This window comes from Wyeomyia smithii, chromosome 1 (assembly GCF_029784165.1).
Source record: "Wyeomyia smithii strain HCP4-BCI-WySm-NY-G18 chromosome 1, ASM2978416v1, whole genome shotgun sequence".
Taxonomy (NCBI): Eukaryota; Metazoa; Arthropoda; class Insecta; order Diptera; family Culicidae; genus Wyeomyia; species Wyeomyia smithii.
Genome location: NC_073694.1, coordinates 158,112 through 177,637, shown reverse-complemented (window position 1 = coordinate 177,637; position 19,526 = coordinate 158,112). Strand labels below are relative to the sequence as shown.

The 19,526-nt window shown below is 38.5% G+C and overlaps 1 protein-coding gene across 1 annotated transcript; it reads right to left on the bottom strand.

Moving 5' to 3' along the window:
- Window positions 1–8,240: 8,240 nt before the first annotated feature.
- Window positions 8,241–14,366, bottom strand: LOC129733842 (uncharacterized). Its single transcript, XM_055695383.1, has 3 exons — window positions 14,132–14,366; window positions 9,110–9,233; window positions 8,241–9,035 (listed from the first exon to the last, which is right to left on the bottom strand). Exons 1-3 carry the CDS (start codon window positions 14,171–14,173, stop codon window positions 8,821–8,823), a joined length of 381 nt encoding a protein of 126 aa, XP_055551358.1. The 5' UTR covers window positions 14,174–14,366; the 3' UTR covers window positions 8,241–8,820.
- Between the last annotated feature and the right edge of the window lie 5,160 nt (window positions 14,367–19,526).

Below are 19,526 nucleotides of genomic sequence, written 5' to 3'. Positions count from 1 at the left end.
CTCACCATCAAGCGCGTGCGCGCTCATTTTCTATTTTTGCGAGCGGCCATCGTCGTCGGTTTCAGCCTTTCTGTGTCTTACCAGGCTGCAGCTGGGGTTTGGTAATTCCGAACCTAATGAATAAACGGCGAGTGAAAGCTAAATAGGAGTAAAATGGTACATTATCTCAAAAAAATCTATTGGAAGAGAATGGATCCTTGCTCTACGTGATCAGGCACAGTTTCCCACCCTTAACACACACGATTTATGATTTCATTCTACTGCACATATGATCCAAGCCTCGAGTAAGGGTAAGTTGCATATTCTCACCTCTAACGCACACCCGTCAGTAAGCCTAGCCAAGTTAGCCACCAGCGGCACCACTACTAGTACCTTTCGAGACCATAATCGAATCGCTTTGCTTCATTCGCCGTGACAGGTTATAATAGGTCCTGCTGCGACCGAACGGAGAAAGGTGAAAAGCATGTCGTTCACCATCCCATGAGAAAAGCTGGCACGAGCATGTTTTTTTGGCATGAGTCTGGTGGTAGTTAAGGAGTTTCGCTTTAGTGTTGGTATCGACGCAATCTCTCTATGGTCACCATTTGGCACTTTCGCCGGGAGCCTGTGACCGGGTTTCTGGCAGAACATTTTCTTCAGCATTTCTCTCTGTCCTACTATACCCGCTAGTGTGATGGTTTTGTGATAAAAGACAAGATTTATGGCCCCGGTGCTGCTTTGGCAGCTTCGCTCACCCTTCGCTTCGTTACAGTCAAGTATGAGCGCAGGATTTCCTACCGAACGATGGAGACGATTGGTGGGTCATGCTGATGGCGCTAAATCATCATACTTTGCATTACAAATCTTATTAGATTGTTTCGGGAAATCAATATTCTGTTACTCTTATTCTTTTTCGGCTTCACCTGTTAGACAAAGGTTAGGCACGCACAAATTCGAGTTTATTCATACTGAATCCATCAACATGCGTCTAATGGTGCCCGTCAATCACGGCTAGCCATTCGAACAGGTTTTAACCACCTTAGTAACCCAACCCCACCCAGTGAGGGAAGAAACATTGCCAGACGGCTTGGCAGCGGCATTCGATTGATCAATATAGAAATTACGAGGTAGTTTTTTTCTTTCAGCACTCGCAGGTCAAATCTATCTGAATATCCTACACTATTAGGAGTGAAAATTTTGCAGCCTCCACAATCCATCCATACAAAAGTTCCAAAACGGTTTGTCTCTGGATTTGCCAATTTCATCTTCGCAGGACAAATAATATCAGGCTGACTATGAATGGTTCAAGTGGCCAGTGTTTGTAATGCAAAGGTTAATATGTTTACTCTTATCAAATCCCCTTCCACGCCCGTTCGTGCGTCCGAACGTCCTTACGTAAGCCAAACTGGTTTGCTCGACAGTAGACCAGCGTTTTCGACAACTCAATTGAGAGGTTTTGCTTGTTTGGAAAATTATTTTCATCCAACGATGGCGATGCAAAGAGCAAAACAAATAGAAAAAAGAATTTTCCTTTAATAAACTTATGAAAGGGAAAACCGAACGACTCCATCGGTGTACTGTTGAAGGGGATATACAGGACGCATTTACAGCAGCTAATTTTGCTTGTATGTGAGTTTGTTGTAAATGCTGACAAACAGTAAACAATGGGACTATGAGTGTGTTCGAACCGGGGGCAGGTTTTGTTTTACTAGCCAAACCGTATGGGATGCTGATGTAGAAACGAAAAGTCACTTGAGAAATAAATTTTAACGAATACTCATGATATTCTAACTCGATGGATTATGTATTAAGAGAAATCAATTATTTTTTTTGCTATTGCTTCAAGTAAGCTGTTGAAACACTGTTTCGAAAGTCATATAACTAGACTTTGTTGCATATTTTAAAACCAAAAATATAAGACTGATGTAATACAACCTTTGATCAGAGGTAAAATAAAAAAATCAAGTAAGGGTTTACTATACAAACTATGCCAACGTATTTAATTTTTTAGATATTACATTTTTCGTATTTTTTGAAATTTGGTAATTACATTTTTAACATTTTTACCACTTTAAATAATTTTAACAATTTTAAAATTTCATTTTTCGTAATATTTGAGATGTTTTTGGATTTTTTTATATATTTTTCTCTTTAGTTAATTTTGAATTTTTGACACTCTTGACATTTTCAACATACTTTTGTAATATAAACATGATTTTTTTTAACATTTTAATCATTTCTGTATTTTTGACATTTTGGCACTTTTAACATTTGACATTTTTTACATAACATATTGAACAATTATGAAATCTCTAACACTTTTGTCATTTGTGATATTTTTGACATTTTTAAAATTTTTAATATATTCGACAATTTTGACATTTTTAATACAACCAAGATATGGTCTTACTAACTTGAATAGATCCTCTCAGACGAGACTATGTATAAAAAGGAATTGTTCTGAGTTCGCAAAACATGTATTTTAAAATGAAAAACTTACTCAACATCTATTTGGTGATTTACGAGTACCCTGGTAGGTGGACTGTACGTTGTTTATTTTCATCGTCCGGGAACATTTCGCTTATACAACATCGCAGTGAAAACTCTCCCTTTGCTAACTCATACCAAATGGCTGTGGAGGTGAAGGTGAATGCAAATTAAATTCGATCCGAGTACCGCAACCCTAGCTTTCCTTCGATCTGCACAGTTGCCGTAACTCACTTCGGGCTGTTCCGGTGCATGCGGCTGCGTTCATGTGGCCGCTTGGCTTACTTTGTTCACTTGCGTTTCGAGCTGGCGAGCGACATAACAAACCGGAATGTGCAATGTTTGTCCACCAACGAGCCAGAAGCGAAAGGGATGCTCCGACCCCGAACCGGTTAGCTAGAGGATTTTTGTGATTCCTTCCTACCCTCGCACCTCTCGAACATCATTTCAGCTAGAAACGAACTGCTGTCCGCGGAACCCTTTTCCATCAGCCTAGTGAAGGACATGGCGTTTTCGGCTGTCAAAAATTTTGCATCACTGAACTGAACCCTCGATTTTCTGCCCTTTACTGACCTGGTCTTGGGAGAGATGAGGATTTAGTCTTGGTTTAACTACCACGAGAGCATGGGGAGAAATGAATTATGTAAGCATAATTTTAGGTAAAATTCGAAAAATGAGGGGATGCACTATACCAAAAATGCAATGTTTTCAACAGATTACATCTTCCGACATGTTCAAAATCAAAGCAAACAGACGAAAGTTAATACATCCTGTTTTCTTTCAGATTGCCAATTTCCAGCCTCGGACATACGTGTGACTACTGCATGCTGTGCCGATAAATTATTATTTGTATACTCACTTGATTTGCTTTTTCTGGATTCCTGCTTCTCTTTTGTTTATCGTATTGCAAAAATTCAGAAAGGATGCAGGAAAAGTTTATCATAGCTGGCTTTAGTAGACCCTCCTGGGGAAAGGTGCCCCAAGTCTCTAGATTGTGCTTCGTTCGTCATGATGTATCATCATCATTCCATTACGGACTGTGCCTGAATGTCATGGTAAAACATACACAAACACATCCCTCGTAACGTATGCATGGTTGACTTTTGACGTAAATGCAAACTGGCAGGCCGTCATTGATTCGATGGAGAGCCCAGCATTGGTTTCAGAAAAAAAGGGTCAAGGCTTCCTGTGGACTGCGGCGACCATTTTGTGGCCAGACTGTAATTGAATAAATTTCCTGGGGCGAACTTGTTCCTTTCAATCAAAACGTGATTTACCTGTTTTATTTCCATAAAATTAATAAATAATTTCCATAAAAGCAGTGAGCTACTCATTTTAGCACCCGTAAAAAACGTTATGTTTGCCTAATACCACCCGATAGTATACTAAGGAAATGGGAAGTGTCGTACTTTCCTACATTACCAGCTCACGTAAAATATTGCGGTCTGATACGATAAATCTTTTTTATGATGTTGTAATTAAGTGCAGTACACCTGCTAAAATATGTCTGCTTTTGCCAGGTCGGAAGTTACTAACCAGGTATTAGTAGAATTTTTACCTCGTTGGCATAAGTTTGACTTGGCATTGAACAGCATGCAAAATTTTGACCTAACCATAGCAATCAATACGGCTTTTCAATGATGCTGCAATTTCTTACGGTGTATCAATAAAAAGCCTATTATTCTGTGTTCGTAGCTTATTTCAATTCTGCTTTTAGTCTAGTCTGGTCTACACAGCCAGTACTTGAAAGGATCTTGGAAAATTTTTGCATCCATCATTAAAAAAAAAATGATTTCCATACATTTTTCTTGTCAACGGCCAGAACTACTGTGTAGCGAAATATAATATAATATAATATAATCTAAGAACGGGGACAATCCGTACCATCCGATCCGTATGTAAGAAGTGATATAATTCGTTGGGAGTGGCAAAGCTAAGAAAGTACACTCCTTTGTTGACCAATCTCCTAGGATGGAACATAGGTATTTCCTCCTTATGTTCGGGTTTCAAAACCAAGGATATAGCGCCTTCACTCGCTTCAACTGTTACGGTTGAGACTATCTCTAGTCCTAGCATTTTTAGCTTTCGGTTATAGCGCTATCACTCGCTCTCGGAAAGAAATATGGATTAGTAAATAATAATTAAGGTAATGTTTCTTGTTATTGAAAAGTAGTTTATTTCAGTTTTGCTTTTGTGAAGAAAAGAAAACTTTATGGGATTCATGCAGGATCATTTTCTATTTTGTTTTTGTTTTGTTTTTTATTCTGGTCCCAAGAGCTCAATTTGGAACAATTTTCTGTTTTTAGCCTTTTCGAGGCTTGAGAAGCAATTTTCACGATTCTGAGCCTAATTTAGGATAAATGTTTTATTTTACCTTTACTGGCCTTTAATTTTTTTGTGGACCTTGCAAAAACAAAACTAAATATGCTGTTCAAGCGGAGGATGTCTCTGACACTGTTAATTTATTTGATAATAGTTCATGGTTTTTGCACAATAATGATTAAACCAAGTTATTATTCTAATGCTTATTTTGCTTCTTCAAAGTGACCAAGTTATCGTTGCCAGCTAAGCTGAGAGTTATAATTTAAAAAAATCGAGTTTAAAATAATATTGAATATCGTTTATTAATGATGCTACTTTATTTCCCTGGCATGAGTCGTTTTAAACACGAGTTTACATCCCCCATTCGTTGCATTTTCGCGTTTCAATATCAGCGCGTAGCTGAGTTTTACAACGTTCCTGTAATTGATACAAATTTATTTCTGAACCACCAGCAAATCCCGTTGAGTGAAAATTTATCACCGCCATCATCCCCAGAAATTCAATGCTGATTTGCACCCTCCTGCGTTGCGGTACTTCTCGGTGTGCACATACACACATTCACGATCCATTCCCGCTAATCAGAGAACCGTGATTAAAGGGTAAATCGAACACAATTTCAGAAAAAAATCGCAAATGCATCGCTTATGGGGTTCACTTTATTTCAGTTAGCTTCATACCACGCACTGATAGGTACTTGTTTTTTATTTTGTTGAAAAATTTTAAATTTCGCTTTTGTCAATATGTTGTGTATCAGTATGTCAGGATTGAATTCAAAAAGGAAACTTAGAAATGCTGATCGGAGTACTAATACAACAATGAGTAATTATTTGAAAACTAAGAAGAGATTTTGAATAATTAGTTGTATGTTTGACAAATTTTTCTTCGATGAACAATTCACCCTAAAATACGGTACTCAATGAATAGCGGATAAAGCTGGGGTTGTGGTGACAGTGCCATCCGGAAACAGGTTTCCCATCTTTCGTGGTTCCACAACTGCACTCTTTCTCGCGGATTCTGAATGCACTAGTGTGTGGGAAGAGAATCGCCCTAGTATTGCTGAATAATATTCAGAGCATTTCATAGATTAGGCCTGATTTTTTGTTACTCGTGGTTTATCAAGGGCTGTGGTTATACAAGCGTATTGAGTTTAGGATCGTCTTGTATAATCAAATTCTGTCTTTATAGACTCTCCATAGCAAAAATAAATAAAGGCTATTGCCCATCGGCAACGTATAGCAATAATTGAAGAAGGGAAGTACCTACCTGCATCTATAGTGCGTGTCCTGCGTAGAAAATCGTTTTTCTATACCTGGCAGCTTCCATCCGGCAGCTGCTGCAGTCCTGTCAATCTGTGGCACAAAGGACCACGAGCTCCGAGAGAGGGCAGCTCGTTTGGGAATTTATTGATTTTTGGATTTGCCAGAAGCTTCATACATTTAATGATGGCCTGTGTAGCTGCCCATAGCATAGACATATCTGGCGGTAACAACATGAATTTCGACGAACATCACAAGAAGGTTCTCTATACAAACAAAAAACTTCTACCAAACTTCTATAAATTTAAGACTATTAATATAGTTTCTGAATGTATCTTCTTGCCCAATTACTTTATGAAAATAGCGTATAAAAATCGCAGTTTACCCAACATAATTCAAGACTTTAATAAAAACATTACCGATTTTATATTTATGCGTATATGAAAACAGAACATTCCACGTATTTTATGACCTTCCTCATGACCAAAAAAGGTCTGATCCAAAAACGCCGCATTCCGCCATCAGGGCATCTGCATCAGGAGCCGATAATAGCAGAGCTTGTCAGGCCATGCAAATGCCCACGTGCAGCTCTACAGCCTGGATCTGAACTCACACACAGCTACACGCACACAGTTAGAGGAGATCACGCACTCATCGCGAATCGCGAGGTTCACCCATACACGCAAATTTAGCTACTGAGAGAAAGGATACAAATAGAATAAAATAATTGATAGATATTTTTTCCATTCCCGCCCCAATCGAGTGGTGCGGAGGACTCGCTTTCCCTCATTTTCCATTCATTCGAAGTTATTTTTCCACGCGTGAGTTGCATTTGATTTTGCGTTCGCTACTGCGCGGGTGTTGGATGAGGTTAGTATGAGGAGCGTTGGATGGTTCGCGAACCGCCTCGTGCATTTTTCAATAACAATTAAACACCGTCTGTCAATAGGCTTCGGCATTCTGATCATGCTGCCCTGGTGAAAATTCGATTGTAAGACGGTCGATTTTCTTAGCCTGGCTCGTTCGTTTCTTATCGACTGCCGAAGAATCTTACCGATGCTAACCGATTTCTTAACGGGGTGGGTGGGAGCTTGACGATGGCAGCTGATGCCGAAGAAAGCGTCTGCTGCGAAAGCAGGCTAAAAATTAGTGCGAGCTTGGGGGATGGTTTTGCCATTTGAGTCCTTACGTGTTCGTGTGAGTGAGAGTATAAACTCCTTCGAATGCTGCAGCCTTGGTTTATCTTCAAACTTCTTCACACACATTTTCGATCTGGTAGCATTGGAAACTGGATCGTTACTACTGTTCGTGTGCTGGTAAACGGGGCCATTTTTTGGTAGAACAAGCAAGGGTTGCATGCAATCATAAACTCATCCTGTGTCCTTCCGGTCAACATGGCCTCCTGGTATGGTTATCATTTGTATACAAAAATTCAGTTTAAAGTTTTCTCTCGCTGTGGCAGGTTTGTCTGGGAAATCGTGTATTTTGTATTTTTCGTGATCTATGTCGTCCGGAGTGAAAATTGAAAGAGATGGCAAACAGGGGAATGTTATGGCTATTGTTATGCATGTTTTACCCTTGCCGGCTGGGTTTTGTATTGTTTGTTAAAATAAATTGTGTGCATTAGGAAGCCTTTAAAACTCTGAGAAGGGTTGCCAGAGCAGAAGATAATACATATCTGATTAAGGTGTACATGTTTTGATTGGTTATCTATTATGCGGTGCTCTTTTTACAATGTTGGCAATAGATCTTTTAGCTAGGAAAATCAAACCAATGAAAATTCCTTTTCATTAGCATTGATGTCTTCAAAAGTACAGCAAATCTATACGGAAACGCTACATTTAAATATAATACAATTTTTAGAGTTTTCGTTCTCAAAAATCTTTCCTTAAAACTTGCCAATCCTTCTGTCATAAGGATGCTATCAAAGGCTGACGTCACACCGAGCTAATGTCGTTATGCAAACGCACACCTACATGACAGACTATGACGCCACAGCCAGTTCACAGCATAGATCCTGTTTCAAAGGAATGTTCAAACCTCTCTTACAATTCTGCGCTCCGGTTAACGGTATGAACTTTGAACAAATCCCGTTCTCATTGAGTACGCCAGTGAAAGGGCTCTTTCTGAGCCTTGCTGTGATATCCTTGTCAGTATGGGACTTTCTTTCCAGTATCGAGGGGCAACAAATTATACTTTGACTTAAATAGAATTTGTATATAGTTTTGTTCATAAAATTTCTCTCAAAAAATAAAATTCAATTGTACTTGAATCGTATTGAATGACAAAGTTTTTTTTTCACATGTATGTTCTTTGTATTGGCGGGTTGTGAGTACGAAAACGACGGAAAAAAGCTTACGGCAAATAAAATACACCGACTGCTGCCACCTGTGTTTCACTGGATGAAGCACAACCCGTTACTGCTTTACTGTGTTTGTTTTGTATTAGTGCGTATTTTAAAAGCTATGACATAGATTTCACACTTAATCCGCTTACAGCTTCGATTTTTAAAAAGCCTTAACTTTTTAGATGGATAACAACATATTTGTTCAACTGTGCGAACATAAATATTTATCTTATCAATCTAGCATCTTATCGTTGTCGAGTAGAATAGATATATAAATCATATGAGATTTCCAATTTTACGCTTCGGCGTTTTTTTTTCTTCAATTTCCCAAATAAGTTCGCCTTTGTTTGTATACAAATAAGTGAGTTTGTGGGTGAGTTAAAAAGTTTTTTGGCATGTTGGGAAGTCGCTGTTCGCCGCAGCAGCGATTTAATCTCTGAAAGTGAACACTGCATCAAAGAAGAACAGCACCCCGTTGATGATGGCTAACGAGCCCTTGCTAATAGCTAGTCTTCGGCGGTCGGTTTTAAAACTGTTCTCCCATTCTTGAAGGATCAGCACACCGGAAGCAATGAACATGGCGCAACCGAGCAGGCTGAAAAGCAGGTCGATCTTCTTGTCGATCGGATTGCCCAGCAGATAGCCTAGTGAAGAAAAATAAGAAAGAAAGATAAATGATTTGTCCATGTTTATCTACTAGAAATAGGAAGAAACCTACCAGCAAATAGACCAATCAATATGATGGAATACCCAACGAAGGTACCGGCCACCAGCAGTTTCGTGAGGTCATCGGTTTCGCCCAAACTTTTGTAGTGTAGCACCACGCAACTGATGGTGAGGGCCTAGGAAAAATAATAAGAAAATGCATTTTGACGAATCAATCATATAGCTAAAAACGCCTCAACATCAAGCCATGAACGATTATAATTAGGTAACAGGGTCACCTTGTCTAAATTGGAATCGCATTCTACCGGCAAATTCATGCGCTCTGAGCTAGTGATGTTCGATTTATTCAACTAATCGATTAATTGTTAATCGATTATTTTGTCCCTGTCCGCTAATCGGACTCGATTAGCTGACAAAAGATATTCGATTAATCGAGATAATCGATTATCTGATTGCGTGAGCCCTGTGTTCAAAAATAAAATGTTATTGTCGCTGCAGCGCTACTCTGCAATTCGCTGGTGAGTCCAGCGACGCGAAAATTTCTGCACGCGGGTGCTCCCGCGTAAAAAGCGACTTTAGTGTACTACGAAATCCGCTGGAAAATCCTTGTCAGACGAGCGACTCGTCGCTTACGATTTTTTTCTGCATGCATAATAGTGCTGACCAACAGTCAGTTACCAATAAACTTGATCTCTAGATTTACTGACAAATCTGGCAGAAAGCTCTAGCATTATTCCGTGGCCTACCTCTTGATTTCGATGTACGAAGTTGGTTCATCGAACAAGCCTATGATCGAATCTCTACTGCAAATTCTGTGTAAAATAGTGTAACACCTAAACTTTGCTTTTTTGCAGCAAAAAATATTGTACAATTTTACAACATATTAAAACTTTCTTTAAGAGACTTTTTGGCTATTCGGTTCGAAATCACATCAATATTTTTTTTGCATAATATTAACTAAAATTATTCGCGTTCGCGTAAGTGCGAACAGCCCTTAAAATTTTTTTCAACTCCGTAGTCGCGAAGTTTAGTTTTCGTTCGTGCGCGCATTTTTATAATTTTGTATGAAATATTAACGTCGCAGCACTAAATCGAAATCGCGACTTAAAATAGAAAGTAGTGCGCTGTATAGCACATCAGATGCGCTATACAGCGCACTATTTGCGACGTAAGGTATAATGTGCGGCATGAGAGTAAAATCAATTGTCGCCAGTCAACAACTACAATTTTCAACTAAATGGATAATATAAAATAAGTGAGAACAGAGGTTTCGAAATCTCTTGTATTTTCGTCACCGCTGGCATAACCAATTTTCCCATTTTTGGACAAAGTTGAACTATAATCGAACAATAATCGGGGTCAATTATTCGATTATTCAATAATCGGAAAGCCGGTTAATCGATTAAAAACTGATCGAATATTTTCGCAAATAATCGATTAACTCGATTAATCGAGAAGTAATCGGACATCACTATAAGCGCTCAATTGGCATTAACAAAAGCGCTAATCTGCAGTCTGGACGCGGTGCGTCGTTCATTCGGCCACTGATGTCACCGCACGATCCAATGAATACGATGACATCATTCCTTCTTCAGGCTTGTACAATAGTAGCAGGTTAACTGTGCGATTTGTTGAATTTCAAGGTTTGTTTTCGTGTTTTTTCACATGAATGTTAAACAACCTACTCAAACCCTTTCTGGTAGGTCAAGGTGTCACGCAACCCGAGCGTTTCCCGAGTGATTATCGGGCAACGAGTTGATTAATCTCGCGGGATCTGTCATTCGATGTTTCAGATCACCTTCAGCAAGCATCTTAACGGCTGCCGTCATAATGATTCATTTGTTTTATGACTTCATCGTGGTGGGCATACATCATCGCACATTGCTCACATCGGTTCCCACTCCGGAAATTAGTTCGAAGCAAAGGAATTTACTACACATCGAATTACACCCTCGCTTTTCTGATTCATTGCATCGACCCCATTCAGGTTGCCGTGAAATTTGCAATGCGATCTGTCAGGCACGAAGGCAGTGTTGCCACAGGTACAGATTTATCTGTAAAAGTACAGATTTTTTCGATTTTTCTGGTACAGATTCTGTACGGTACAGATTACAGATTTTTGTCAAAAGGTACAGATAGATACAGATTTTTCTAAAGATCCATTATTCAAACTGGAATATATTTCTCGGTGTACTTGAAATCACTTGAGATGCTTCCCTTGGAAAATAAAACAAAACATTTGTGTGAAAGTCGGTGGTGTTTTTATGCAAACGTTGCTGTTGTGCTACTGTCCTAGAAGGATCTCGGCAATCTTGAATACAAATTCCAAATTTAATAAAAATATGTGTAAATATCATAAAGTAAATAAATAACATATAGCATATAGCTATATTTTCACGGTTAACAAAAGTGATCTTTCTATGCAACACAAATTTTAAGGGTACAGATTTTCGGAAGAAAAAGCACAGAAGAAAAAGATTTTTGCGCTTCAGGTACAGATGAAAATGTAGCAACACTGCACGAAGGTCGTCTTGCAAATGGAAAAGCAAAAAGGAAAAATATTGTGTACATTGTTTGTTGTATATTATATTTTTAAATGCACTGATGTCATCGTTAGCATCATCCACGAACTCGGTGGGCAGATAGTGTTTTGCTCTTTCTGTTTCCATGATGGATCGATCAGCTTACGAGGAATGTATTGTTTCTGAATATAAATAACATTCAGAGCAATAAAACTGATTATTCGCTATAGCTAAGCTAAGCTGGGCTGATCCGAGCGAAACTCAACAAACACAGTTGCGGATGCTAGGTTAGGTGAGGACACGGTTTCTTGGCAAACCTAAACCTGATCTGACAGTGAGCTGAGACTATAGTAAGTTTTTTTTTGCGGTTGTCGTTTTGTTCGGTTTGTTTGTGTTATCGTTATACTTCAAACGAATTTGAAAAAATGAATGTTTGCAAATTTTTCAAATCTGGTTCTATACGTTATTTATGTTTGACGTGCGATTACGTGGTTATTGTTACATTTATGTCTGATAGGATCGAATAAAAATTGGATTTCATTGCAAAGTCACAATATTGTGAAGGGTCGTTTCTGATCCACATGTTATGATAATTTTTATTCCTCCACTTGTCTCATGAGATCTTCGTCGCCCTGTAGACTTTGTATATTTTCAACAAAAATGATCTGTCAATCACAGCATTTTAATTATCTAAAATTTTTCTTTTTTATATTTCCTATTCTGGCGTGTATTCCTAAATTAATAATTTTAACGCAACTAATTTTGAAATATCTTGAATCGGATGTATACAAAGCTGCTCTATTCTAGATTGTTTTAAAAGATTCGCCATGACTACGAATTTTCAAATCGAAAAAAATAAAAAAAAAGATTTTTTTTTCGTAATTTAGTGTACAGGACAATTGTGAGTTAAACGCTACATGATCCTACTGACACTTCGTACCTACGGCGGCTTACTTGTTGGCCCAATCTAATCGATCTGTTATTTGGCGTGAAAATGTTTATTCAAAAAACATGAGTTCTTACTGTTCTAGTCATAGAAGTGAAATTGAGAGAAGTCTGCTTCGAATAAGAAATCATTAACCACATCAAATAAGAAATTTTCGAATTCATTCAGTAATAAAACTGTAGTTACGATGTGTTAATTTTTTGTTATTAAGGGATTTGCCTTAAGTGGTATTTTGGAAAAGTGTAGACCTCGTGGACTTTTAAATTTATGATGAAGCTTTAGATCTGTAGTCTCCACGGATGGCCCCAGAATGAAAATTGCTCAAATTCAGTGGATCCAAATCAGTACTTTTCTCACTATATAAAACTACTACTAATAATCACAGTACATCCCAATCTTTTTAAAGTTCGTTAGTCGGAACCTTAAACCAGTGTTCTTTCTAAAAACTGATTTTGTTCAACATGGTCACGTTCGTCAAGAAAATAGTTTTGCTATTTACTATAGTATGATTGCTATGAAAGTCTTATTGAAAAAAAAAAACGGTGTTCAGTTAATTCCTGCCATCAAACATTCTGTTGTCAAACATATTCTTCGAAGAGCTATCGTTTACACAAGTGGACTAGCAAAACCAACACTGCCGCGGCATGAGGCATAATACTTCTTTCCTATCCTTTCGTTTAATCGCATTAAGTGCATCATCTACTCTGCGTTTGCGTTCGAGGGAGAAGTGGTGAGCCACAGCGCCACCAAGGCGCCAAAGATTCCTTTGGTTGCGCTTCTCTTACCAATAACGGAGACAGACCACAGACTTTCCCTCTAGATGGAACGGCGTCATTTCTTGGTTAGTAGTAGTCAATCTAACTATATAGGGGGATTGAATGATGTTACTTCGTCATACATTTTACCCACTTCCGATTTCCGAACGCTTCTTATGGTCGGGCCAGACGATGAGACAAGCGGTTGGAAAAGAGTGGCATGGGGAACAAACCCTATTTGTGGCAGATAGTAATTCTCGAATCCCAATGACAGTCGCAATGTGGTGTGCAACTAGTCGGTTAGTCATCGTCTAACCGCCCGTTTTCACACTTTTCTTTATTTTAGTACGAGACGAGATTGGAATCAAGAAGGTTTCCTTGAAAACATCCAACGCTTGTCGTAGTAGTTGCTCTCACGGTATGAATGTTTTAAATCTGAACAACATCGAAGATGCGAGTGGAGAATGTAATCCCCTCCAGTTTTTTTATTTGGTGAAACTGACTGGTTTGTACAGTGCAGTCAGTGCTTATTTTATTGACATTGACTTGGACGTACATTTTATGGCTGACAGATGCAGGTGTTCCTCAAAATATATAACAGAGAGCACACTACGTGAATTGTTACATTTAATCACCATAAACAAACTTCAATAAATTAAGGTGTGTCATTGTCGATTATCCCCAACAACCGGTGCAAATAGCCTTTATCAAACGCGCTCGTTCAGTCATTATCGCAATTCCACGAAAAACCGCACGCTTATCAGAGTGCTATCGTGTAGCTTCAGAGAATGTTGGTACCACAGTGAGCAAAAAAAAAAAAACAGTTCAACACAAAAATATAAAATAATTACCAGTTCCAAAAATTTCACGATCGACAGTCGGCTAACAGCCATTTTGCACGTATTTTACTTCCGTCTACTTGGGCACTGAATGAACTGACTAAGCTATGCACGATGACCAAACAGATGGTCAGCAGAGGTCTGAGAAACGATGATCACCAGACTGTGACTGAGCGAAAAAATAGAGAGCACACACGACTGAACGATCCGATGGATGGCGCGAAACTGAATTTGCTTGATGGATTACACGCAGTGTCTAGCACTCAAGTCAAAACAGGCGTCGTTGTCGTTGTCGTCTTTGTAACCTGGTGAGGAGGACAGAGCATCAGAGTTGCCATATCGTAATGTTTCATTTTTTTACAATAAGTTCGAAAATCTGTGGCCATGACGGAAATTTTACAATTTCAGAAATTCGATAGTTCTGAAATAAAATTAAATTTATTCTGTGAGTTCAGCAAAAAATCTGTTGAAGTGGTAACTCTGCATCATATTATTTGATCAGCAAACACGAAATGCGACGCGAGTGAGACACACATGCATGATATAGTGATAGTTTCTGGTTGTTTGGTTTGGTTTGTGACTACGATTCCATCTCGTAGTGAAAAAGAATTCGTTCCAAATGTTGTACGCTTTGTAGTGCCCAATGTTTTTGCGCATTTTCATATAACCCAATTTCGGTTAGATCGCCAGTCATGATGGTAATGTCTTCTGGGATTCATTTGTAGCGATTGTGTTTCTTTTCATTTTCCACCTTTCACACCGCGCGTCGAGAAATTCACAATCCTAACTGCATCGATGAGTTACAGGGTGTCCGATTCACTTTTTCAAATAATTTTATTTCCATTCTCATTAGACAAAGGTTTCTTAGTTCAGTAATCTCACAGAAGAAAGATATAAATTTTGTACATCCGTTTCTTCTTCAAAAAAATAGGCCCGTATGGTATCGAACGTCTTTGTCAGTGGTTTTCTTCGTCAGGTCTTTGCATAAGATTGCTGCAGAATGGAGTTGGAGTTAGGGTGGTTCCATCATGTATAACTGAAGATTTTCCCCACAACGCAAAAGGTTTTGTTGTTGAAATACCATTGATAGAGATATATAAAATCTTAAATAAAATACAATTTTTGTAATTATTTGATATGAGCTGGATTTTTGATTTAATTTCTATGGAAAGCGAGGATCTCCTGTGCATTGTACACGGGGACACTAGGCAAAAATCAAATTTCAAATCCAAATTTATTTTTATATTTATATTTTATAATTTCATTTTGGGTAGGAACAAAGAGATGACTTGCGTTTGCGTAGACATAGTTGTGATTACTTCCCCAAACTGTGATTTTCATAATTAGTGATTGAACAGGTAGGTTCAAAAGTCACGAGTCGCCCCTGTATGTACCGTGTAGGTGTATTAAGCTGCGTTTTATTTTTGTTTCATATCCGTCAGAGGCGTCTATGGTTTATTACCAGCGCACGAGCACAGCCCTCAATGACAAAGTTGATAAACTCACACAAAAACACTCAATTTGTAAAAAATCGGCGAGTTCAATTTTTAAACTCTGTTACATTTCAGTATGTTTCAGATAGAAACTCAAACTCCCCTGATTGCTTTTAGTAATAGTTCAACATGTGCACCAGGCCATTCGCACTAGGCTGTATTAGCATGGTATAAACATATGAAGTTTACGTTTGCGGACAGGAAAACCATATCCGTTTCTGTTTGTCTTTCTTTGTGGTTATATTCACAACAACTGAAATCTTTTATCTATCTATCGAAGAAACCAAAATGACCCAACTGAACTCTCCAGTGCCTGCTGTACCGCTCATTCTGTTTCAGTGTCATTTGCTGATTAATCATATAGAACCTTTTTTCCAGAAAATGAAATCTAGTCATCGGTTTAAGCAATACTATTCGGTTCGGTTGCTTGGTTCGAAGGGGAATTTTTTAATTCAACTATCTTATAACCGATTATTGAAACAAATAGATTAAGGAGAATCTCAATTGCTTGGAATACAAGTTTAAATGTTAAAAAACTGAAACAAAGCCTGTTTCCGCTGGCTTGTTTTTCTTTAGAACCTAAGTTAAGTTTCTAAGAAACGGTTCGATTCAGACACAGCATTGAGCATTGATGTCTATTTTTTACATGCTTCGCACGTGCGTTTTGGAATAACGGAAACCACAAGTAATAAATCTTGTTATGTTTTTTTTTCAACAATACATAAAAAACGAACATAATACTATTTTGCTTAAACAGAACTTCGAGAACCCTTTAGGCTAAAGGGTCACCGGCTTGTATATGCGTAATCAAATCTGGTTTACCTTCACACTTGAGTGCTCACCCAGCATAACAGCATTGACCGTGGAAAAGCGCAACAATGTGTGTGTCTGAGGTCTAAGTGAGTTGCTTGTGTAATCGGGTGGTTCTCGGTTACCTTTTTATTTAATTCAATGAATCGAAGAGTTCCAGATCAGCACTAGTTTTAATGAATTTGTACAGACAATACCGAATACAAGCTCAAATTGACCAGAAATTAGCACTCTAGGTTATGGCTCAGTCGTTCGCGGTCGACGGTAAGTTTTCGAAAACGGAAACAAAAATATGTTCACACCGTAGCAAATGTCGATGCTGTCATTGACTGAGCGTCACACCATGGCGTCATACTTGCTACCTAGAATGCCGCTCGAAAGAAAAAAAAACAGAAGAAATAAATGAATAGCACCATCGCCTACCGGTGCTGTCCATAATTCTAGAATTGCGTTTTGTTTTGGATACACTAATTATATACACCACATTCTCACCAATATGGAATTTTAACTTTGTATAGCTTGCTTTTAAGCATTATTCCTTCGAACATAGCTTTGATACTGCTATGTATTTTCGTTTTCGCTACCCATCATTCCATTGCGATTCCCTTCCGCGTTGCAAGACATTTAAAATATTGAACAACGATGTCATTTCTGTTGTGTTGTAGAATGATTCGCCGAAACATGGTGAACAAACTGTATGAATGACATCATATTACGGCATTTTGGTACATTTCAAGGATCAGTATCCCAGATTTGCAACTCGTCTTTTAAAAACAATGACCTAAAAGAAGAAAATTAGTGAAAATTGGTCTATTAGGATTAATGTTATTCCGCCGACTGTGCGGACTATCATAGCAGGCGCGCGACGTCTTGATGATGATTACTTGGATTGAATAATTACTCCTGTAAATGTGACCCGCCTCGACATTAGACGTGAAATAATATTTGGGCAATAATCAGAGCCGTCCCGTCGTTTTACGGTGGTGTTAATTAGTTAATGTTGATGAAAAATCTCGATAGCTACGTTCAACATTGTTTATTCCTATATCGTAAAAACTATAAAATTATGCAAAGACGTGATAAAAACTGCGTATCGTTCCAAACGATTCACGCTTTTTGGTTTTATCTATACGTGTATGTTTTGAGGATGCGCACGAAACCGTTTCTAGTCGTATTCAGATGGCAGTAGTGTTGATGTCTAGAGCTTTGCCTTCACTTTTATAAATTATAGGTACTAGAGTGCTATGAACTGAGATTTTGAGCATTTTGCATTGTACAGTAAGTTATACCCATCGGAGTTTTAAAAAGGTAACCTGGTCATCGATGACTTCGAACAGGTATAAATTACCTGAGGAATCGTGAGAGATTGAATGAATTTAATGAAATACGAAATTCTATGAAAATACATCAATCTTCCTTCCATTTTCTTGGAATTTTCTGAAGTTAGAGCAACACGAGGAAAGTGAAAAAACGCAAATCTTCTTCCAAGAAATTGAAATCTTCTTCCAATAAATTGAGTTTCACGATTATTGTTTGATGTATGTACGTATGATTTTTATCACGCACTCAGGAAGATGTCTTGCGTGCAAGTTCTTGCCTGGTTTCTGCTCGCGTTTTTAGCAGCGATGCATCAATTGAAAATTAGTAAAAAGTTATGGTTTTATAACGGATGAAAATAAATTTGTTTCTTCATAAAATAAGTTTGTTTTGTGTATTTATTGTTTGTTGATCGACACAAATCCTCATCACATCACAAATTAGCATATAAAGCAAGCATATCCCTTCCAGTTCAACTCAATTCAACTTCCTGCCAAAAAATTTCTGCGTCTGCTTTTCCGACAAACCGGTCATATTACTCAACGGAAAATCCCTCAAATTTCCCGCTCACAATGCAGCAAAAACTTTCTCCATCGTGGGAAGCCACCATGTGCCGGTTGCACATCTTCGTGTGGGTCTACCAACGCAGCGTATGGTACGAGGGAAATGTCTCAATGGGGAAGGAGGCAGGCCTCTTAGCAACGCAGCTGCAGCCGACAGAAACCTTGTGGCATATACAGAAAATGCTCTCACAACGTTCAGCAGCAGCAGCAAGCAACAGCAACATCCGACAATAAATTGCATTACGTACACCCAAGCAACCCACAAGGGAGATAGAGACGAAGGCATCCTGTTATTCTTCCGTTTACAGGATACTATGGCTATGCTGCCTGCGACGAAAATTTCGGAAAGACTTGCTGGTTTGTCGTGGCCTACTGTGCGAAGGTGGAGGAACGTTGTCTTTGCCTCTGACAGGAATTTTAATTCGCCTTCTCATGGGATCGTGGGACTCAATACGGCGCGATGGGGTTAATATTTATGTTGTTGATTTAGTTTGTGTTTGTTTATGGTTTTCTAGTGGGGCAAATTGAAATGCCACGAACTCACTGCACTTGTCGAGAAGAGGCGCACTATTGCGGATTGCCAACAACTTCTCGGCACAGGATGAAGTCGATTTCCCCTATCGAAGGAGGGATATGTTGAATTTACAACTGCACCCCTGCGTTTTGGGAAGACATGCTCTATTTATCATCAATGCCGGTTGCAAGCAGGCTGAAGAGCGCTAAGTGAAGATAAAAATCTACGTGACACTGTGTTGCCCGCCAGAAGGATCATTCGTCTCCATCCCCTCGGGGGGTTGATTTTTCGGATTCGCTACCAGCTTTGTCCGTTCGTTTTTTCTTTTCTTTCTCGGCTGTGCTGACGACACAAATCCCACGAAACCCGAATCATGTGACGCTACTTTGCTGAAGTATGAATTGTTTTACTATTTCCACTCTAATTGGCATTCTTTGGTCCATCACAGTCCACTAATCTGTCTGTGTTTCTTTTGCTTTGGGTTCATCGTATTTCTAGTCCAGTTGGATTTGGTTCATGACTTCAACTGTCGACTTTTGACTTTTGGAACTTGACTTTATAACTTTAATGACTAGTTTTTTTTAGAAATCATCTCTATACCTTTCAAGATTAGCTATCAGTTTTTTCTCACCAGAAAAATAGTATTTGTTTTTAAATATTTGTTGGCGATTCACTCTTTAAATATTTATTATATTCAAATTGTAACTTGT